Raw genomic sequence first — 23424 nt, 5'->3', positions numbered from 1 at the left:
AGTAAACTGCAATTGCCCCACCCACTGTGTCCATGCACACTTGTGGACACACACACACAAAGTTGAACATTTGTCCAAAAGTTCACTTCCTTGATATTTAACCCACATATTTAGCCCACATATTTAAAGTAAATCAATGAGCCTGGCCTTTGTGAAAGCGGTTTTACTTCATTTTAAATTGCATTTGAATTTACAGAAACTGTTTGTCAGTTAAATTCTTGGTGTTGGTGTTGTTTTGATTCCCAAAAGAAGGATTTTAAGCAGTGCCTGGAAAAATGTTTCTGAAAATTGTTTTTGAAAGGTTTTACACTGATGACTGATTTGTTTTTCAGTCTGTGCTTTTGTAATAACATCTGCACTGTCTTTGATTATCCCATGTGAAATGTTTTAAGCATGCGCAGCAGTTGCTGTCCTTCTCAGCAGTTTTTGCTGAAATAAACGTTTTTATGTGATGATTAAATAAAGATACACATTGTGTCTTTATTGTGGAATTGTAATATTTCAATATTTAGACTTTGTTTTTGTTTGCCTGCCTCTAGATTCAGTCTCTGTAAACTTGACTTGTATTTGTCTTTGTGGGTGACTGAAGCGACCGTTGGACTTTGGCCATGGTGGTTTCAGTCTTGCATGACATAATACAATACTGAACAATTTATTTCCTGCTCTCTGCCTGTCAGGTGAGGAGGTTGGCACACACACAGAAGACAGGCAGTGACTGTAATGAGTGTATAATGAGTGTAATGCCTTACAGCACTGTACTGAAGACTGTGACATTTCAGATTATCATATACTGGAATTTCACAAAACACTGAATCATTGTGAACATGTAGTTTTTAAATGTTTGATATCAAGTTATTGTCATTCATTAAAGAAGATAATTATTATTTAAATAATTTATTAGCTTCCTGATAACACAGAAACCTTTTCACGGAGCTTGTCCAAAATATGATATTTGTTCAAAACTCAACACGAGTCATTTTACCTGGTGAATCCCCTGTACTGTGCGTTGTAGTGTGACCTTTAATGTTTTACAAATGGCCAGAACTTGAGTTTCATTTATAGCAAAAACACATACTTCTGGTGATAAGAACAAAAAATATGGTAATTGTGTGTGTGTGTGTGTGTTTGTGTGTGTGTGTGTGTGTGTGTGTGTGTGTGTGTGTGTGTGTGTGTGTGTGTGTGTGTGTGGGGTGCCTCTTTTTCCAAGCACTGCATATTTGAATAGCGCATGTATTTCCTAACTTAGGTGTGATGATGGAAAGCTACTGAGATCAGAGATTGAAATACCCAAACACTGGCTACTGGCTCGATGCTGTAATGTGACTGTTAACAAGTCAACTCCTCAGTACACGACAGAAGAGCAGCATGGTTAATGTTTTATTTGGTAAATATTTCTGTAATCATGATGATGGATAACGTTCTTATTTACTCAACAGGGTGTGTCCACAAATTCTTCTGAAGTTTCATTAAGAAAATATTGCAACACTGTAGCAAAACATTTATGGCAGTCGAAGCAGCGCTTTACGATAATGTCACATTAGTACTAACTCCGTTATTTTGTAAATGATTGGATTTTCAAAATCTTATCTTATGCACATTTTTTAGGAATATTTTTAACAGATTTCTCCATTCATCAGTAGTTTAAATTAGCAAATTCATTTTTTTATGAATGACAAATGGAAAAATGAAATCCAGTCTAACAGGAGAGGTTTGGATAGGAGGCTTAAACCTCACAAGGCACTAAAACTGTCAACAGTTATTTTCATCACCTCTGGTAACAAAAATGACCGACTACAGAGTTAGCTGGAAATAAAATGTAGAGAAGATGCAAAGGACTCTTTTAAAAGAAGCTGAACATAAGCGACTTAAAAGTTCCATTATACATTTATAGTGTTCCTTGTAAGAAGTAGATGAGAAAAAAAAACCTTCAGTGGAAAAATAAGTCCTGTCCTTTGACAGTTCAGTGAGGCATTCTTCCTTTTTTGACTGTTTTTCTAATTACTGTCTGTTTGGGACAAAGAAGAGTATGTCAGACATTTCAAATCTGATGTACTACTTCTTCATGTGTATTGTGGAAACAGATTTTCATACAGCATCTATGGCTCAAAGGTTGCACTCTTTTTTTTTTTCCTGCCATGAAAAACCTTTAAAATGAAATCCTTGTGTCTGCACTAGTAGTATAACAATTAAGTTAGTTTTTCTTTGAACTGCCACAAAAGTCACAATAAAAATCCTCCTCAGATGCCTTTTGGGCTGATAACAAGAACTGATAACTAGGTTGAATAGAGCTGTGTGTCTGATTAGACTTGTTAGGTTTCTTACATCCTGTGACTAATGTACAGCTGTCTCCTCTAGAAGACTAGCCGTGCATGTACAGTCACTAAGTAAGGAGAAAATTCAGAAAACTGGCACCGTGCGAGGCTTTGATCCAGATCTGAAACCATTATATGTCAAGAAGTATTTAGAAGAAGTATTTGGCCATCTCACTCATTTGAAAGAAAATTAATGTACTGACTATTTTAATAACTCTACTTTTTAACCACTGAAATTTGTCGGTATACTTTTATTCATTGGATCTCTTACTGAATGCTTGTCACTCAGGAAAATCCTAAAACACTTCTTTGTGATCACTGTCCTGCCTTAAAACACAACAGCCTGATATTCTTCCCTTAAATGTTCTTGAATTGAATGTGTAAGGGAAGTCAATAACTGTTAAAGCACTTCAGTATATGCTGTATTCCAGCAGAAAGAAAAATATGTGAGTGTCTCAGAGTTCCCTGGTTTTCTACATTAATCAAACATAAAATGCGATCTGATCTTCCTTTAAGTGACAGGTATAGACAAACACGTTGTGCTCCAAACATTTATAATCTTTTATGTTTTTATTGAACACATCTATTAAACATTAACAGTGCTGGTGTGAGATGTATGAGTTCTTGTATTTAATAACTGCTTGAACCTACTTTGGCAGCAGTAATGTCTAACTTTCTGTAGCTGTGGATTTAATGTGCACAACATTCAGGAGGGGTTTTTGGACCATTCTTCCTCACAGAGCTGCTTCGGATCAGACATATTCACAGTATTTCTGCTGTGAATGACTCTCTGAGGTCATTTCACTGTATTTCTGTTGGGTGAAGGTCTGGGATCTGACTTGGCCACTGGATTTTCTTAGGTTGAAGTCATTCTGTGGAAGATTTGCTTCAGTGTTCAGAGTCTTGTCTGCTGCATCTTTATTCTTTTTCCTTTTATGTTGGCAAGCTGTCCAGCCCCAGAGGCAGCAAAGAAGCTCCACATCATTTATAGACAATTTGTCTGACTGATCTATACATAAAATGAGATTACTTTTCCCTTTCCATCTTATTGCACATCAAGAATTTTTGATACTAAACATTAGGAGGCTTGGTTAACATCAGCAGATGGTGCTTGTGAATAGCAAGTGCTAAATGTTTGAACGTTTAACAAATCCTTCAAACAAGTGTGTCAAGGCAAAGCCTACCACTGCCAGGCTCTGATGGAGAAAACTGTTGAGATGCAGAGAGGAAGAGCTGAGGCTTGAAAAGGTTATCCAGTAGAAACTGATGTGCTGAGGCCATGGGGGGGGAACTTTGCATGTCTCCATGAGAATGCACCCATTTCCATGCAAGTCCATCCCTAAGGTGGGAGTCCATTAACACCACAATGGGCCTGCAGATGGTTGTTCCTGCCACACAAGGCTGTTGGCATTAGAGAATCACAGCAGGGAGGTCAGAGGGAGGCCAAGAGAGAGTCACAGGTCAGGGCAGGACAGCCGGGGGTTGTGAGATGCTGACTGGATCATACTGGAACTTTCCAGACCACAATCAGCAGTTGTAATGGTGCGATTATAATGAGAACAATACCATGTTATACCTTAATCATATATTTAACACAGTTTGTTCTCAGACTTACTTTACTTGCTTTCTGCATTTACACTGTTTGACCTGATTACTGTGCATGGGGGGGGGGGGTGCTGGCTGATTGAGACAGTGTCAAAGCTTTTGTGTCAAAAATCTAATTTCCTGTAACAAAGATTGATTTAATTCATTTAGTCTATTTTCTTCTTATGTTCATACTTCCAGCTAAACCAAAGGTTCTTGGGTACATTGACTAAAGTTAATCCTGAGGTAGTGGGGATGTGAAATTGCTGAGAACCATGCAAATCAAACTATTCTTGGTATTCATAGTAGTGCAGTTATTTCTGTGCATGTAAAAGTACTGAAATGCTGAGGTTATTAGAGAAAAGTCTGTTACTGTTTTGTTTCCACTGAATTTTATCTTGAACACCGCTCCCTGGCTCATATAGAAACTAGGTTTGTGTGGTTTTATAGTAAACGTGGGGTTGTCTGGGCTGAAGGTGACTGTAGCATGGTCTTCTTAGAGTTGAAACTTACCTAGCAGGGAGGGATTTTTTTAATGTATATTACCACATAAGTTCATGTGAAGCAAATTCCACCAGTTTGAAGCAAAGAATTTCCTTCATCACTGAGCATCTTTGAGTATAATAAATATACTTCACATATGGAATAAACTGCAGTCTCTGCTAGAGCTTATTTGCTAAAGTAGTGGTCTAAGTTTTTCTTAGTAAACTAATGCAAATGTATTTCTTTAACCATTTGCACTGTGGTCACATAACAGCTGCTATAAAAAGCCATCTTTGAGCCACATAAGCAATGTCTTCCCGTTAACCCAATATGCAGGAAGGGAGTGTTTTTGATCCTATTAGTCACCGGGTGCTCTGGTCACCTGAGACGCGCCCTGACAAAGATGGCATTGATCAGTACTTCCACACTTCTCCGGCCCAGAAGCAGTCAGATGCCTCACTTAGGGTGATGGGATCAGAGGCGAACAGGGCAAGACAGTAGGAGTAAGGGATGGCGTGGCAGGTCGCAGCCAACTCTCTTTTTATACAGTGTCATTAAATTTAATGTGAGGCTCAGCGGGGTGTCCATTTTCTCATCTAGCCCACTTCCATTCTGATTGCCCCAGCCCCCGAGCTCTAACAGAAATACAGAAGCAGTAACAGTCAGAGAGAGATTTGAGTCTGAGCCAAAAGGTCTTACCACAGCCATTTAGAATAATATTCAATCGCTCAAGAAGACTTACTGTTCAGATCGTGTACTGCAGGTCTGTATTTGTGGTTAATAGCACAAAGGTCTGAATGTAACTGTAGCTTTGATGGGCAAATGTGTGTGTGTGTGTGTGTGTGTGTGTGTGTGTGTGTTTGTGTGAGAGCGAGAAAGACACAAAGAAAGGGAGAGGTTAGATGCATGTTCTAGGTCTGGTGTCATATTTTGTGCCTGTAGGGTACATTGTGTATCGCATTGGACTTCCTCCTTTATTCATTGCTGATTCATTTATTTTGGTCCTCAGTCTCACACACTGTGCCACACCGTACATGCCATTTGCTCATCACATCATTCCTACACATGCTCGGGCCAAGGATCTGAAATTATTCATCAGAATGGGAACGACGTGTGTGTTTTAGAAAACAGTACACCATTGATTCGTTTTTATACCAACTCATTTATCAGTGGAACACAACGTGACCTCAAGCTCTTAATTAGCATCATCCACTAAATTGTTCTGTTTTGTAAATCCTATGAACACTGGACTGTGTGCCAGTTGTCATGAGTATGTGTGTCTGTATCATCCCTGTATCTGAGTCAGAGGTTGGCCGAGCAGCCGGGCCCTCTCCCTCGCTGCCCTGCCTCCACCAAACCTCAGTCAAAACACACATATTGTCCCCCATCAGACCAATTCACAACAGAGACCAGTTATAATGAGGGAGGTGAGATAAAGAGTGTTGCTTATGATCATTCCTACGAGAAATATGCTCAGTAATGTCCATTTACAAATAATCCCAGTAAGCCTTCAGCCCGAGAACAAGAGCAATCATGAATCTTTATTATGAGGAGACTGTGTTTTATTTGTTTTATCCCAGACACATAAATCATCTCCCTACTTTATTTTGTCAAACCTCAAAGATTCACCACTTTGAACACAATTTATTACTAGGCTATTATGGTATTTTAAATCACATTCGCACAATGTAACTACTTTAGTGGGAAGTAATGTAGTGTTTAGTTTTTTCACTAGATTGCACTTTTTCTACATTTTTTCAGTTTTGTTCCAGCACACTGAGAAATACTGAAACAACAGGAACTTTCACTTGTTTGCATTTGCTGGCCTCTAACCACAGCCTATACAGAATGTAAACTCTCATGCTGGCCTATATGTACCAGCAGCTGGAAAGAAACTCAAATCACTATAATCACTTTTGGCAATTTTACTATTTTTTGCTTCTGTCCTGGATACACTGTGTGAGAAAAGCAGATTTAACAGATATGCTGGCTGTATTTGTTTTGAATTCCTCCTTGCTGTTTTGTAAAGCATTCATTTATACAGCAGCTGAAGTAGAACGGAAGATATATAGCATGTTGTGGCTTTTGTCAGGTACATAGTAACCTATGTGGTTGTCTGAGCAGCATGTCACAGTGTATATGAACCACACAGACTGTACTGTATATTTAAGACGCCTCACACATACCCTTTTGTGCTCACTGGATAACCTGCTGTGTTGGATTAGTGACATATATCGTGTTTATGAGACAGTTGAGCTTCAAAGCATCTCATATTCTCATTTATTCCACGTGCCATTAATTTTCCACCCCTTGACCTCGTTTCTTTGGTGTGTTTCTGCCCTTCATATTTATTAACATGTCGTAATATGTTCATTTAACCCCTCTTGTGTGTTTCATTTTTTTTGGTTTTTCTGACTTGCTGCAAAGTTTCCCATTTGGGACTAATAAAATATAATTTTATATAGAGATACACTAGGTGTGGTTTTCAATGGGTCATTTGGTGTTCATTTGAAATGAGGGCTAGACATTGTCCCATAGAAAACAATGTTGCCATAGATCCCATACAGTAGCTATTCCACCATACATGACATCACAGGATGAATGGAGACACTCTGAATAACCCATAATGCCCCACACTCTCCCCTGGTCTATTTCCAGCCTGCCTGTTGTTGCTGCTCTACAAGTAGCAGTATGAGTTGTCTGGATGTGCCTCTCCTCACGTCTGACTGAGTCAACAGTCCTCTCTCACCACTGGAAGGGTCCAGGCCTGGTTACCCAGTGACCCAGCAACTCCACACACCTCCACACCCAGACCAAGAGGGTTTGTGTGGACATGCTGAACTGAACCTGGGGGGTGCAGGGGTTGGTGGGCCGTTTTATGTGGCTGTCTGGGAAGTGAGAGGAATAATAGACTGCTATAATTGGTGCCCCTGATTTCCTGGCAGCACTGCGGGCACTCAAGAGGATAGCATGTGTCCGAGCTTGTTTATGTGTGTGTGTGTGTGCTGGCTGACACAGATGGCTGTGGAGCAGGGATGTGATAAACACCCTGGGCAGGGGGATCTCCATCCAGGAGTGGGCTCCATGCTTTAGTGGTGAAGTCATTGGGAAAAAGCTTGGTCGAACTGGAGGAGTAACAGACACAGGCAAACACACACACACACAGATATTACCTTACAAATGTTGCACGTGAATCAAAATTTTCCTTACAATTAAAGGAAACATTTCTCCTCCCGCAATTCCATTATTTCACTATTCCAATTTCTAATAAAATCAAATAGGAGCAGTAGGAAAATATCAAGCCAAAAGAGAAGAGTTCAGTGTTGCACGAAGATTGTGTAGAGGTCAGAGTTTCAGTACCTCGGGTTAAAGTGCTGCCTAACCACAGTGTGTGTGCATGTCTTGGTGTCTTTGCTGTTATGTTAGGTGTGCACTGTGGCCCTGTAGAGCATTGGGTAACACTAGTGATTGCCTAAGCCAGTTGTGATGATGTCGTAACTAGTTGGACCTGGCCAGGGGTTTGGCTGTCACGTGACCCCTTGTTCTCTATCATCCCCTGCCTGAACGTCAGGGCGTGTGTGTGCGTGTGTGTGTGTGTGTGTGTGTGTGTGTGTGTGTGTGTGTGTGTGTGTGTGGGCCTTTTGTGATTTCATCAGCATAAAGAATAAAAAACTGTGAATTTTATGAATGTGTATGTGCCAATGGAGGTGGTAGCCATCAGTGGGGGCAGACAGGTCAGAGGTCAGCCCTGACTCATGGCCTCTGGAATTCAGTTTTTTCAAAACAGGACGTCTAAACACGCTCCACACTCCGTGAGCAGCAGCAGGAAATGATAGTTCATTAAAAAGAAGGCGCTCACAAATTAACTCCTCACAGCAATAATCAGGCTGCAGTAAGCTGAGATGTGGGGTTTTCCCTCCGTATCGCCTTGTTTTGCCAGTTTATCTCCTCATTTCTTTTCTGGTTGTTTCTGATTGTTCAAGTTAGCCCCTTTTCCTGTTTAATGGGCAGACAGGGCAGTTTCAAACACTGGTTGTAGTAGTCTTATTAGAGATGAAAGTTATATTGCAAGACCAGTATATTTCTGTATTCAAGGAGGGAATGGCTACATATTTGTTTATAATTCTTCATGACCTCGATATGAAGCACTTGCTCACTTTTCTTTATGATACAAATGAGGTTACAACAGGTGATGGTCTTATTAACAACTGTCACCTGTACGTGTGAAGGTTAGCTCACAGGGTATATTTTATAATTTATTGTTTATCAGAAAGAGGTGATGAGCCAGTTTATGCTGCAAAATTAGGATCTTCCTGCTAACTTTAATTTAAAATATTATTTTGTGTATAATATTAATAATTATTTTTGTGTAAAAAAAAAACAACAATCAAATATCCAATCAAATCAAATATATTTTGTGTGTGTATGGTGTGTGTGTTACACTGATACAAATTGTCAAACACATTGGTCTTGTTCATGTGTTTATGTTGCCCAAATGTACTGTGAGACAGCACTGAGAATGATTTGGAAAAATGGAAAAAGTGACCGGTTTGATGGCGCTGTAGAAGAGTGGTGGTGCTGGGGTTTTTCCTGATTGTTGCTGGACGAGGTCTGTTCATGTTCAGAAATATTGATCAAGCTGTTTTGTGGCACTCAAAGTCTATTCTCAGATAAAGCTTTATTCCTTTAACAACGAGAGAGTGTATGGATGATACATGTCAACTTTGTGTCTGTTCACTGTTTTATTTGAATGCATGTATCCAAAAAGACCCAAACAGTTTTCTACCTGTTTAAAAAAAAATCCTAAAATCAGCTGCACAGCTCCTCTTCCCACATGTCACATATAGTACGTTATGTTTTTCCAGGTTTATTTTCTTTAAATACACTTTCTTCATTTAATGTAAAACCCCTTATCTTCTATTGTCCATTACATTTTAAAAATGCATTTATTTTAAGATATTTACTTTTGATTGCTACATTTCATTAATTTTTCAGATATTGATTGTCTCTGAGACGAAATCATTTGATGGAGCTGCAGTCATTTGCCCTTAGTAAGTAGAAGTCTACATCTTACATCTGTGTTTGTTGTTAAATTAATCATCATCCACACGGCTTATGTTTACATGCAGTTATATAAAACATTTCTTACAGTGTGGATAATTAGTTACATATATACAGAGAGGAATTAATTTTTATAACCCAAGTAAGTGAAGCTCCTTATACTTTTTGCACAACTTCTGGAACTAATTTAATCAACTGGAAAACAGTTATAAAGTTTGATAGGATTCACACATGCAGGGTTTTATGGTTGTACAACCACCTACATTTTAATACTTTTCATTATTGTTATTGTTATCCTTTTTAACTACACCATATATTTTCTCTCACATTTTATAGATCGGATTAGCTGTTTTTTTATACTTTGCTTATAATGTGCACATATTTTTGAATACAAACCCACAAAACTGAAGAGTGTCATATCATTTATTTTGAAGAATTTCTTGTTATTATAGAGCATTAATTCACAGAAACATCATTCCTCCCATCTCCTCCAACAAAATGAAAAGACGAAAAGTCAAAAAACTAACTGAATGTTATTTTAGGCACATTTATGTTACATATGTTTACACTAAGTAAATAAAATTAGATACATGAAACAACGAGTTTTATTTTCATTATCAGTAGTTCTACATTTTCTGCATTTAATTAATAAATTAGTAGAACTAACAGGCATGCTGTTCTATGGGACAAATTTTGTGGTTTTTACCAAATTATGCTCACACTAATTTGAGGCATGATCAGTTTTTGCCATAAATGAGCCTTTATAGTTAATGCAGAAATTTGGCAATGAATTTTAGATTGTGGTACTCTGACTTTGTGCTTTAAAAAATGCTGAAAATATTTATTATTTATTTACATTTATTTCTGTTTTTCAAGGCCACAGTGTTTCCAGAAACCAGTGAGGAGTTTTCTTCCACTGGATTTTAACAAACCAGTTGTCAAAGTTTGTTCAGTAGCTGCAGAGTAAATAGTTCAGGCTTATTGTTTGCCCAATTACATCTTATGGCTGTTATAAATGTCTGCTTCTAGCTGTTCCCTTCCTCACCAGCTTGACTCAAAAAGGACCCAGAAAAGTCTTTCACATTTCCAGATTTTTACTCAACTTGTACAACAGTGTGTACAAGATAACACTGTTTATTACATATATTCAACACATGCATATGTTAAACAAATTTCACATTTAATTCCAGCCTTGAGAAAGTTACCTTTATCTCAGAGTAACTGTTTTTACACACACAGAAAGATGTTCAGCACAGGTACTCACGGGTAAATTATAAACACACTTACAGTGGAAATTTTCAAATCCAGCAGTATCACAACACGCTCTGCAGAAAGTGAAAATATATTCCCAGAAAGCACAAAACACCAGATTTTCAGTGGAAAGACCGAGAGCCAGTCCTGCCTCTGAGGCATTAAAACATGTTTTAGACTGCTAGCTTTGAGCTTCTTTGTGGATTTGCTCAGGCTCATGACTCAGTATTGCTCATCGTGTAGGAGATGATTTGCCCGCCATTTCTGAAAACAGCTTCTCTCACTCTTTGTTCTTGTCTGTTTACTTTAAACTGCTAAACTAGTCTAATTCTCTGCTGTTTTCTGAACTTTCTTGTTCTTGTGAAAACCCATATTTGGAACTTCATAAAGTGATATGTTTTCAAATTAGTTTGCTAAGTTTCTGTGGGTGAAGATGTTAGGAATTTTGTAGAGAGGGGGATGGGAATAGGAGAGGCTTTGTTTCCCTCCAAAAAGAAAAAAAGTCCTACCTTGATTTTTTCATACCATGGGTCCTAACCATTTTATATTCTGTCTGCTGTATACCCATTCATGTGAAGGATGTCTATTACCTGGTACAAAGTTAATCATTAGTAAAACGCTTCCTTATTGCAAACGCAATCATTTAACACAATCTGTTTTTTTTCTCACGATAACGTAGATGTGTGTACATGAAAATGTGTGTATGGAGGTGGGAAGGGACGGAAATGACTGGCTTCCTTCAGAGAAAGTTATCAGCTATAAACTCAACCGTATGTGACATGACTGCCCACGCAAACCTGCCTCAAAATCTTTGATGTGCGTCTGAGCTTTGATGATGCCTTCCCAACATGAACAAAGACGTGTAAGTGGAACATAAGGAATGCTTTGAAACAATAGCTGATGGGATGTAATTGACTGTCTATCATCACAAAAGACACTTTAGTATTTCTTTAATCATTAATCACTAACTCCAGCCCAGGGATGGGCCACTGATTCGGTATTCTAGGGCTTTCTCTGCAGTCTCTCGCTTCTTTTTTCTTTGAGGGAGCTTGTGTGTGCGTGTGTGTGTGTATGTGTGATGTGTGTGTGTGTGTGAGAGGGAGGTAGGGTGGGTGGATGGGGAAGGGGGGGGGGGGGGGGTCAGTAGTGTGCTTGTAGGCCTAGTTGGTGGCTAAATCTTGTAAAGGGTTTCCTAATATGGGCCGTCTTACAGAAGCACCCTCCCCCTGTGGGCCATCCCCCACAGGTCTCAGCCAGTGATGACACAGCTCGGGTACGACTCACTTCCTCATTAATTGGCTGAAACCAGTTCTTGCAGGAACCGCTTGTGATAAATGTGAGAGTTCTGAGAAGTCATTCATTTCTCCTCGCTGCAGCGGCAGAGGAGGCACTGCAGGGGAGTTGAACGAGTTCACTGATGTGTGTGTGTGAGAGGGAGAGGAAGCAGAGTTTGTGTGTGCGAGAGGAAGGGAGAGAAGAGCAGAGCGAGAGAATGTGGGTGACTACTGCTGCGGCAGCTGCCGAATGAGGACCGGCCAACTTTATTTCTCTTTTTTTTCATTTAATTTTTCTTTTTTAATTTTTTTGTTTGTTTGTTTTTTTTCTTTTTTTGGCAGCACTATTTTTCTGTAGCCTTGGTACAGCCTGTACTTTTTTTTTCTGTGTGTGTGTGTTTATGTGTGAGGGGATGAGCAGTGGAGAGACCGAACTCGTTGCTCTCTCCGTCTTTCTCTCGGAGAGAGGAAGCAGGGGAGACCGACACAGTACAGGAGATAGGACGGCATGCCTCCCTTTGTTGCTGCCCTTGGGCTGGTGAGTAACAATGATGTGACGTGATTTGTGCCCCCCCCCCCCCCCCTCTGTTCTGCCTCCATGCCCCCCCCCCCTTCTTCCTTCCCTCCCTCTTTCCCTCCTTTTCCTCACCCCCCACCCCCCATGTTGGTGGAGGCAGAGCTGTTCCACTGCTGGGTGCGGCACTGCAGAAGCCCTTCAGCAAGTACTTGGAGGCCCAGAAGGCCAAGCTGCACCATCACACCGGAGAGGGGATCCCAACTGTAAGTACAGGGTCCTCAGCCCCCAGCTCCCATCCTCTATTCATTCATGTGTGCACACCAAGAAAAGAATGCGGCCCCTCTACTTTTGCCTCTTTCCTCCCTCCCTTCAGATCCCTACCCTGTTTTTTCTCTTGAGCACAATTCATTTTGTTTTCAGTTCTTTACCTGTACCATTTGCTTTTAATTCAGTGTTAATCAGTTTCACTTCTTTTGACCCGATTTAATTTTTATGGGAGAAATAGTGCTTTGCAGATCTGACTCCAGCCTGTGCTGATAGAGTAGAGCACAGGGGCTTGTTTAGGAGCAGAATGACATGAGTGGATCAGCGCTGCACTGGGCAGGCAGGAGGGGAGGGAGGACAGGGGCCAGTGTGGGGTCTGGCTCCACTCGCTGTATTGAACTGTACTACTGTAGCGTGGGGCGTGCTGACTCATGCTCCATCTTACCAATTGGGAATGTGTGTGTGAGTGTGGTCACTCCCCTATGTGTCGCACACACTTGCGCTCGGTGCCCCGCCTGAACCCAGCACTGACTGTAGACTGGGACAGCCCCCTCACCCCCAGTGACAATCTATCACCCCCCCCATCATGTCTCGAACAAAAAGAACCAGTTGTAGCTTTGCAGCCTCCTTCTCTTTCATTGCTTTTCCCTCCTCTGTTCCTTACTCTCTCTTTCTCTCTCTCTTGCTCCAAGTGTTTCATTGAAAACTATTTTTCCTTTTTTATGTGCTTACTTGTAGGGAGGAGAAAAAAGGATAGACTTTGAGTTGCACAAGGACAGATTAAGGCATTTCTAGAACAATGTTCCTTTTTTCTTGTAACTTGAGCCTCCTGCAGTTAGAGAAGCGAGGCAATTTAACTTGGTGGAGGCAGGCTGTAGGCTGGGGTCAGTGGGGGCGTTAGGAGGGAGGATGGTGGGGGCTGCCGCGTGTTTTATTACCCCTGATCTCTATCTGTCCTACACATGGAGCTCGATCCCCACCTAGCCTACAGCATCAGGAGGGGAGAGCAGGGTGTGGGACTGGGGGGTGGGGAGGAGGGCCTCAGCTTACTAACCGAGCTCTTCTCCTCTCTCTGTTCTCTCTGTGGTTCCTGGCAGGAGGAGAACTGGCTGTCGTGGCTCTTTGAGAAGGTTGTGGTCATCATGGTATGCTTCTTTGTCTGCTCCATTGTCAACTCCATGGCCCAGAGCTAAGCCAAGCGCAAGCAGCAGGAGAAGTACTCGGGGGGGGGGGGGGCAAGATGAAGTGAAGGCCAGCTAGCGATCAACTGCAGAAGGTCCCATCACTCCATTCCTCATTGCTGCTCTCCCTCCTGGCCAATACCCCACTATTATCTGAAGCAAAATATTAACTTCCATCTGGTTTCTCTTGTTATTGTAGCAACATGTAGATGTTGAGCTTGGACTTCCATTTACTTGCTCTTTAAGGCTTTGCATTTGGTAGTGATTTTCGCGATTGTTCTCTGTAAGGTAGGTGCTTCTTGGGATTGCGTGTGACTGTTTGCAAGCTGTTGTGTTGTTAAACCGTCCCAGTTGGTGCTTTTAGCAGCTCCTGAGCACATGAGAAGAAGCTGCTGGCAATAATTCTCCTCAGTGAAGTCTTAAACTGCACTATTTGTTCCACTAGAAGAACCTTCAAAGTTTTATACCTCCATAGAGCCACTTGAATTCGTTTTCTTTGAATAAGCTCCAATTGAGCGTTTTGAAGATGTAAAACCAGCAGAAATGTATTTGTTCAGCAATATATTTATCTGCTAATTTCTTTCTTAGATATCCTCTAGTAGTAGCTGCTGTGCAGTGTTGGTTGTGGTTGGATTACTAAATGAACTGTAAATAGCTGTGCCATCTCATGGGATCACTCTCATTTTACATATTGTAAAGCAGTAAGTCAGTTGTAGAGGAGATGTTAATGAATGTTTCAGACTGTCCGTGGTGCTTCAGATGACCACTTCTTTTGTGTGTGCAGTAAAAGCTCATGTTTTTGGATGAAAAAATGATAAATTACCAGTGAATCACCCTGCTGGTCCCTTTGTTTGCCCTCATTGTTCTGCTTCCAGGAAGAGCGCACATGAGTCAGCCCGGGGCTACTTTACCAGATGCAGCCATATATTGAATCAGACTGTGTGTGGCGTGGCTGTGTGTGAGACAGAGATAGTAGGTTGCGTTTGCATGGCTGCCACATTTGTTGCTCTCTTATTTTTTTCTGGATTGTGTGTAGACGAGCAATCTGCCAAGAAGTCTTAGTATTAGTAGAACACAGCTCTGTTCACTTTAACTTAGTGACTGTGTCATGGTAAGTGTTTCTCTTTGTCTTCACACGTCCACTGAGCTTTTTTTTCTTTACCTCAGATGAGAACACAAAGCTCATGTTTAATATTACAGGAGCAGCTCCTAAAACAAAACTCTGCGCTTCATACAGTCGGTGTTCATTCTTTGGCTTTTTGGATAACGTCAGCTGGCTCTCGACATAGGCAGTACCTTCTCTTTTTTCCATAATTGCCAGTAAAATGTGCTATTTTCTTCCCCCTCTCTGTACCGCTGCTGTGCTACGCTGGACTGAGCGCAGTGGGCGCTAGAGCAGGCACAAGCGGGGAGGGAAAAAAATCCCTGAAGCACACAGTGAAAAGCGTCTGTGCCGTTACCTCAGCTGAACCTGGGAATGAACTCGTTGCACTGCCCTAGTCACGGAGCCAGGAGACGAATCACTCGAGTAGATTCAAAACAGAGGGGTACTGTTCAGCGGGTTTAACCCTGAGCTCTGCACCAGCTCTCCTCAGAACAGTCACATCTCCTCTTTTCTCCTGTCATGGTAAGTAGGATTAGGACTCTTTTCTTTATTATTTCATTGTTGTTGTTTCTGTACATGCGTACGTCTTAGGCATGTCCGTCACTCTCTCGGCCTGTCAGATAGCTTATCAGACTGGTGTTGGCTGTTAAGATTGCAAGGCGACAACAGTCTGTAGGCTGTCTGACATTTCGGGCTCTTTCATCTGATCAACATACTGTTTTTTTTTTTTTTTGGTTTTTTTTTGTCTTCCTTCTGTTGTCATTGTCTCAGTTAGCATCAGTTCCCATTTAGAGGTGTGCGTGCTGCGATGTCACTTCCCTTTATCCCAACCGCTTGTGAAATACTGGAAACGTGGCTCTATTGTTTATTTCCTCCATGCTGACGTCTGGGAGGGTTTTTATGTGGGGAACTGTGTTTTCACATGTTTGCAAATGCAGATGTAGTGATGGCAGTAGTGTAGTCTACTTCTCTATATCTGTGTGTGTGAATTTACTCTGTCCTCTTGAATTTCCAGAGAATCCAGACAGCACACACCTTATTGCAACACATGACATTGTGACATCCAGCCTTAGGTATGGTGCACACAGTGCTCACCCAGCTCTCCCCTTCCCTTTCACACTTCCCTCTTCTCTTTACCCAGAACTTTCTTCTGTTGCTCAACATGCACTTTTTTGTAGGAGGCTGCATTTTATTTGGAACAACTCTCCTGAGGGGCTATTTATCTAAGAGCAGCAAATGGGTGATTAGACAAGCCTGAAAATCATTGCTTGACCAACCTTGCTTTTATTTTAGATTGTTTTTTTTTTTTGTTGTTGTTGTTTTTTTCTAGAATAGAGCAAAGGATTAACAGCTTTTCCCAATCATAAATGTAAAATCAGTGCATAACACAGGAATGGCTCGCTGGCTTAGAGACTGTTTTTTTTTTTTTTTGGCAGTTTCAGGATGTCCTGTCCCATAAGGGAGCCCCCCTTTGGCATGCGTGTCTGAATGTGTGTGTGTGTGTGTGTATGTTTCTCTAGAAATTCTCTTTATATTTCTATGTGCAAGTGCCTGTATTGCTTGTTTAAAAGATGTCTGTAACAGTTTTTTTCTGCTTTTACTATGAATAAAGTCTGGTTACAAAAAGAGGATTGGTGTTCTCTTCATTATGTGATAAGTCTTGACCACACTGGACCGACGTTGACCCGCAGGCCTCAAAAGAATCTCACATGTCAGCTGAGAAGGAGGGACAAGAAGGATACAGAGACCATCACAACTCTGACTTCCCTGTCTAGTGTTTCACATCCAAAAAGTTATCACATTACTGATTTGCTCCCTCCATACTGACATCAGCTCCATTTCAGATTCCCTGTTAAGTCTGCTATTAGTAATGAATTATAGCTGCACTTATGCTCTGTGTTTATTCTACCATTTAAAAGAAGCTTCTTATACAAATGTTGACTATGATCTAAATTTGGGTAACATGCTACAACATTAATTCTAAAGTTATTTAAATTTTGTTTTTGTTTTTTTTAAAGATATTTGCAAAAAAAAAAAAAAAATACATGAAACTGTAAAATTCACGTATCGCACATTCTATGAAACGGGGCGGTGGTATTTCAAAGTATTTTGATTTGAGATCACTTCTCTGTGGTTATGAAGTGAAAAAAGAACGATTCTGACATTGGTGTCAGTGTGTACACAGTCTGATCTGGTGTCCTGCATGAGGTCAGATGTGTGACCTGTACTGATAGACCCCTGTTGAGAGAAGTCCTGTTCTCAGAGCGGCCACACCCACAGCACCATGAAGATGACTATTTCCACCCAGCCCACTTGCCCCCACCCTGCCCCAGGGCTCTGACTGAAACCCAACATGCAAATCCTGCCTGTCCAAACATGCTGGGGGACTGATATTCAAATAATGACACTGCTTTTGTTCTTCCTTTCTTTCTCTCTGATCTCTCCATATGCTGTGCACATACTAGAGTTGAAGCTGGCGGTGCTGGTTTCATTTCTGGCACAGTGACTGTCACCCACCCACTCACTCCCCCCACCCCCCACCCCACCCCCCACACTCACACACACCACCCTCACTGTCTCTCACCCTCACCAGCTTTTTTCCCCTCCCTGTCAGAAAGTAAACCACAGAGGGATGCTGAGATATCACTGACTTCATCCACCAACAAAAACCCACCCACCCACAAACTCACTCTGCATTCGGTTTCTCCACTTAGTTCCTTTCACACTCAGTCTCATTAGATTATGCTGACCATGTGGATTTTTTCCTTCTCTTTTTCATTCAATATCACATTAAGGTCCTTTGTTTTTGTAAGTAGCAGTCAGAGGATCATACCAGACCACAGTGAGCAGGCAGACCGAACGGGAAAAAGGAAGATGTATACCAAAGGAAAGCTGTGATTCCTTGAATATGTCACCTAGGACTAAACACTGTTATAGTTGCAGAACACTCTACACACCATCAAACTTATGTAGCTGAAGTGAAGCTGTGCTTCAAAATTTTGTTTTATTAGCTCCAGATTAAATCATTCGTCCTAAATGGTCTCTCATACTGAAATATTAGACTCCTGATTTGAAGAGACACTAGAAAAACCTACATTCATGTTCTCTAATGAAAGTGTCTCTGTCCTTAAATCTGAGACATGGAGTAAAAGCAGCATTTAGTGGTAATTTGGAAGGCATTTCAAAATGCAGCTCACACAAGTGTGACAGGAACCTTGAAGCCTCTGGTACACGTATGTTGAGAAAAGACTGAAAAGAGTTTTTTTTGTGATGTATAAGATTGATGAACATCTAAGATGAAAAATATCTGTGGATTCATACATTTTTTTGCAATAAGCAAGAATAAGCAAACATGATTCCTGAAGTTTTGCATATTTATTTTATTTTATTTTTTTGAGGCTTAAAACATTTTTGTATTTTTTTTTTAAATATATTTTATCTTCTTATACAAGGCAAAGAAAGGCAAGAAAGCAAAAGTGATTATTTTAGGTCATTTAAAACTGTAGAGCTAAATCATTTTAATAACTTTTCATATATAATAAACAACACATATATTAAGTGTTTAAAAGTTAAGTGAGTAAACAGTAAAATAGTAAAATTAGACTACAAGAAAGATTTAAAATTAAAATTCAACATTAAAGATTAAAACAAAGTATTAACACAGTTATAAATATCGGAACATGTTGTGTAAATATGCTCCTTATTCAATTTAATGTCAGTACCAGCTCCAACATTAAACTTAGTGCAAGTCTGAACTATTGTACAGATCCTGTCCAGAAGTGACCAGTGTAGTAGTGTTGGGGTATCTCTGCCATACACACACTCACACACACACACACACACATAACTGTGGTTACTGCAACACCCAAGCTCCAAAAGTTTCTCCTCTGTTGTGGCTTTGTGATGCCAAGATCAAACAAATTTATCAGCTGCTTCAGACTCTTCATAATCCAATCCAGAGCAGAGATATCACTGGTCTCTGAGTTCAGTCAATAGGTCGATTTAAAATGATCCCCTTCCTGACTAAGATTATCAACGGCCACTTTTGATGAATGATTTACATGCATTGTTCAAACCACTACTATCTAATGATGTACTGTTTCTCCAATAAAATTTGACACAACAAAACACATCTCCCTGCGCTGTGTTAAACTGAATTATTTGTGGGTATTTTAACAGAGTATAATTAGGCAGGAGCATCTGCTGTTGCTGCCCACACTGTGCCAACATGGCAGAGAGCCTAATGGATGATGCCAGGTGGCAATTCCGGGGCATTGTGACGAAATACGCACATCTGTAGCTCTTCCGCCTGCCTTTTTCTCAAAGCATTAACACTCTGACCCCCTGTCAGTTTGTGTATTTTAGATCTGTGAAGGATTCTACAACAGCAATTTGTAGTTGTCATTGAGTTTCATCCACATAGTTTGTTGGGATTTCAGCAAAATACCAGAAACTACACCGTTTGTCCACCTTTATTGCAAATATATCGGTTTCTGTGCTACATTCATAAACGAGTGAGTTATTTCTTGGGTCAAACGCAGAAAATATTTTTCTCTATCATGTGGCTACGTGTCATAACAAGACAAAGACAAGTCATCATAGACCTGCATAATGGCTCGTCATGCTTCTTTATTCCTCCAGCCTTTTGTGTCACAGGAGTTTAGCCAAGGAACATGCGTCATTCCGGTGTGTCATAACTACACAGGGGAGATGACTGTTGTAGTAAGATTAGGAAACATAATAAAGCATCAGTGTGTCTAAGAACAGAGTGGGTGTGTAATTGTAGAAATGTACCTAACACTCCAACACAACACACCCCTTAGATGTGACAAGACTTGACTGAGTGAACCTTCAGAGCGTTTGAAATCTTACAGGATGGACTCTCCTTTGCAGCACATTTTATTCCACAAGGCAGACTTAACACATGACTTAAGCACAGGTTTACATGTTAATGCAGGTTTCTGTGTCATGACATGATGCAATCTTACAAATATTATACAAGAATGTATCCCACTGAATTCCTGCCATACCAGTGCTGGAAATGTGTGGTCTGTCTTTTCTGCTGTAGATGCAAATTAAGCCAAACTAGAATGAACTATTTGGACAAAAGGTTTTGTTTGTGCACTGGAAACACATTCATTTGGTGAAGGATGGAGAGCATGCTTATGAATATAGTCAGTTTAAAGTATTGGTAAGCTTCATCCTGCTGGTGATGCTGGATGAAGTCAGGGGATCATGAGTCAGTAGGTTTCTTCCCCCTGGGACCATGAGTGTTTGCACAAAATTTCAGGCCACTGGCTTGGCAAATAAAAAGACATTTAATATCCATGCTAGCAGCCTGCTAGGCTCCAATGCTCATTATACAGCAGAAACTCCCGATCCACTTACTAAAGTATATCGGTACTGTGCATCCCTAGTTGTTTCAGTCCTTCACAACCAAAGGCAAAGTCATCTTTCTACATTTGCTTTATTGTTCAACAAAATACAGACTAATATCTATGAGACATACCACAGCGTTGTCTGTCTAACATGAAATATATGGCACCACACTGTTGTTAACAACTTAAGCTCTGAGTCTTTATGGCATTGCAATCAGAGCTAATTTCAGTTTTGTCCTCATACTCTGCATGAGGCCTGTTTACTGCATGCAGCGTGGCTGTATGCAGCCCGCCCATCAACGTGCTGCAAACAACCGCAAAGAGCAAACAAAACCAGACGCATTCATGCCAGGCTAACACAACAAACACACTGTGCTCCCAGCTCTTTTTCTGCTTTCACATCCCACCAAAATGGTTTGTACTGCTTTCACAACCTCACCTGAGCTTCTTTGAGGGGAGACACATGAGACTGAGCCTAACAGGAAGGTGTCTATTTTAGTTTCACACACTAACAGGATTTTCTTTCTGGAAGTCCCTGATTATCCAGGTATAACAGCATAATGAGTATCTTGAGGGGAGTTACATTTCTAATAGGAAATTAAACATTTACTTTCTCGCCTCTATTTGTCCGTAGCCAAATGAGACACAGAAATCCATTCTTGCCAAAACAAGGAAACAACTAATGAAGACAAAGTCATTATAAAAATAAAAATACTCATCCTGTCATAAAATTTGATATCACGAGTCTATCATGAGTCTTTTTTTAAAGTTTGACCAGATTTTCCTCTTTTTTTTTTTCTATTTCTGGAAAACATGGGTTTCTACATCCCAAATAATCTGAGGGAACAAACAAAGGAAGATAAGGAAATTTCATAAAACACCCAGGGCAATTGACCTGATGTATATGTTATGACTGACCCCAAAAGACCAGTAGCCCTTTGCTCAAAATAAACATAATATTCAGCGGGAACAAGGATTACTTTACCATCTGCTTAGATATCTGGCTTATGAAGCTCACTGTGCAGGCCACACTCTCTTTTGGGAAATAAACTCTCTCACCTCCTCCTGTGGGCAACAGTAAATTTTGCTGTCACCTTTTCACTGGACGTCGCTGTTGGACGTCACCTCTGATCAGATAGCATACTCATATTGTGCATGTCCATATCAGTTACAGGCTGCTGTACAGTTAAAGGGGAACAACTGCCATTTAAACAGTTTAGCAGTGTTTACAGGGTAGTTGAGCATCATTAAAGCAAATATGGTACAGTTTTCTCACGTTACTGGTATTTATTGTTCACATAAAAACATTCGGCCTGGTATTAAACACCAGGCGGATGTATTCAGCAAAAAGAGAAGAATGAAGATGCTGACAGCTTTCACCTTCCGTGTTAAATTAAAGACCTTCCATATTGACACAGCCCAAACATGAAACAACACAAAACACAGTTGGAGTGAACACAATGCCAACCTCAAGTCATCACACATGCCCACAACACAGCTCTGTGACTTTCTACCACTGTCTAGTCTGTTCCTTTGTAAACATAAACACAGCTAAACAAAACAGACAGCACACACAGAAAAGACAGTTTGTTACCCAGTGCAGCTGGTTCCGATCACCAGGCTATCAAAGTAAAACAAACTATTAGATGGATTTGAAAGTATCGCTGCCCAGCAGGGGGGCCTTTCCTGAGCCTCCTCAGAGAGAGTTCAGGCAGATCCCCACCCCACAATAAAAGAAGCTGTGGTAAAGACTGACCTTCCAGCTCCTAGACAGAAGACCTTCTGGGAATTTTATCTGTGATCACTGTCACTTTTACATAAATACAATGAAGGTCAAACAGGGTGTAGTTGTTCTAAGACGCCCTGTCTTTAAAAAAACAAAATCTCATCAATACTTGTGTAACAGATGAGACAGCCAGCTGACTTCTCTCACATCAGCCGGGAAGGGATTGGTGAAGATTCAATTTATTTAATATGCACTTCCAACAGGCTTTCCTGTTTACCCCATCATCATTATGAGTAATCATGCCATACCCGCAGATTGTGAAAGCAACCTGTTTGCTGACCCAAACCAAGCAACTAGTTTCCCCATGTCACTGATGAATTGTTGTGCCGCCACAGAAAACCACGCGTTGTTGATGAGCGGCTGCTATCTGTGCTGAATTAACTCTTTAAAGCCTCCTTCCTCCCAAAAATGTGCTTTGCTTACAGTTAGGACGCACTTAGATGGTTGGCTATGCAGAATTTGATACTAGAAGATTGTTTTTCTCTGTGCTCATCTTAAATCTGAGTTGAACAGGTGGATGTTTGAGCAGGATTTTGTGACATCGCAGCTAAGCTTACAAAAATATGAGGTGGAAACTTGAAACCTCCAGAGCAGCTTAACTTTCAGATTTTGGATTTTTCATGCATGGAAAAACAAGTAGATGTGCTTTCAATTATTATCTTTTTTTTTTTTTTTTTCAGAAAAAAACATCAGCAAAAAAATGTTTTGTTTTTATTTCTATGTATCTTAAACATGTCTGGGGATGGATGTTTACAAGTGTTATTAATAAAAACCAATTGCAGTCTGCCTTGAAAAATGTTGAAAAACATGTTTTCAGCTTACACTTTCAAAATATCTGCCTATGAAGCATATTTCTAAATCTTTCCTTATAAAATATGAAAAGGAAGGATTCAAGGAATGGATTTCTACACTTCTTCTACACACACTTTCTTTTCCATTTTCTAGAAACCACTAGACTTTAGAGTCATAAATGAGCCAAGATTTTCAAAATAAAATAAAATACCTTCTTATGGCTAACAGTTATCATTGCATTCAATTTTACCAATTTTTTCTCTCTCCAGAAACATTGGAAATAAAAAAATATGACAATCTGCGTATTTAAATGTTTTTAGATCCAATCTGATCTGAGACCCTTATAACATTTCGAAAGATGCAATTTAACATAATATGATAAGGGAGCATGAAAACTTGCAAATACAATGTGAATAAACAGCAACAAGCTCTTATC

At 40.3% G+C, this 23424-nt stretch overlaps 1 protein-coding gene across 6 annotated transcripts in view; it reads left to right on the top strand.

The window, feature by feature from the left end:
- Window positions 1-16661, top strand: part of LOC113143587 (vacuole membrane protein 1-like) — a 50108-nt gene extending 33447 nt beyond the window's left edge. Inside the window, exons 3-6 of one of the 6 annotated variants that reach the window (XR_003297046.1) lie at window positions 9375-9430; window positions 11371-11553; window positions 12643-15554; window positions 16048-16661. Coding sequence is in view for 4 of the 6 variants with exons in the window: in XM_026329348.2 (XP_026185133.1) it covers window positions 12643-12880 (238 nt within the window). In the remaining 2 variants the exon portion in view is untranslated. Of the gene's footprint in view, window positions 1-9374; window positions 9431-11370; window positions 11554-11826; window positions 12504-12642; window positions 15555-16047 lie in introns of those variants that run through there. The other 5 variants (XM_026329352.2, XM_026329349.2, XM_026329348.2 and 2 more) reach the window with 5 other exon arrangements.
- The last annotated feature ends 6763 nt before the right edge of the window (window positions 16662-23424 follow it).

This window comes from Mastacembelus armatus, chromosome 14 (assembly GCF_900324485.2).
Source record: "Mastacembelus armatus chromosome 14, fMasArm1.2, whole genome shotgun sequence".
NCBI classification, from domain to species: Eukaryota; Metazoa; Chordata; class Actinopteri; order Synbranchiformes; family Mastacembelidae; genus Mastacembelus; species Mastacembelus armatus.
Note: the sequence above shows the minus strand (reverse complement) of the source record. Positions and strands in the feature narration are given on the sequence as shown.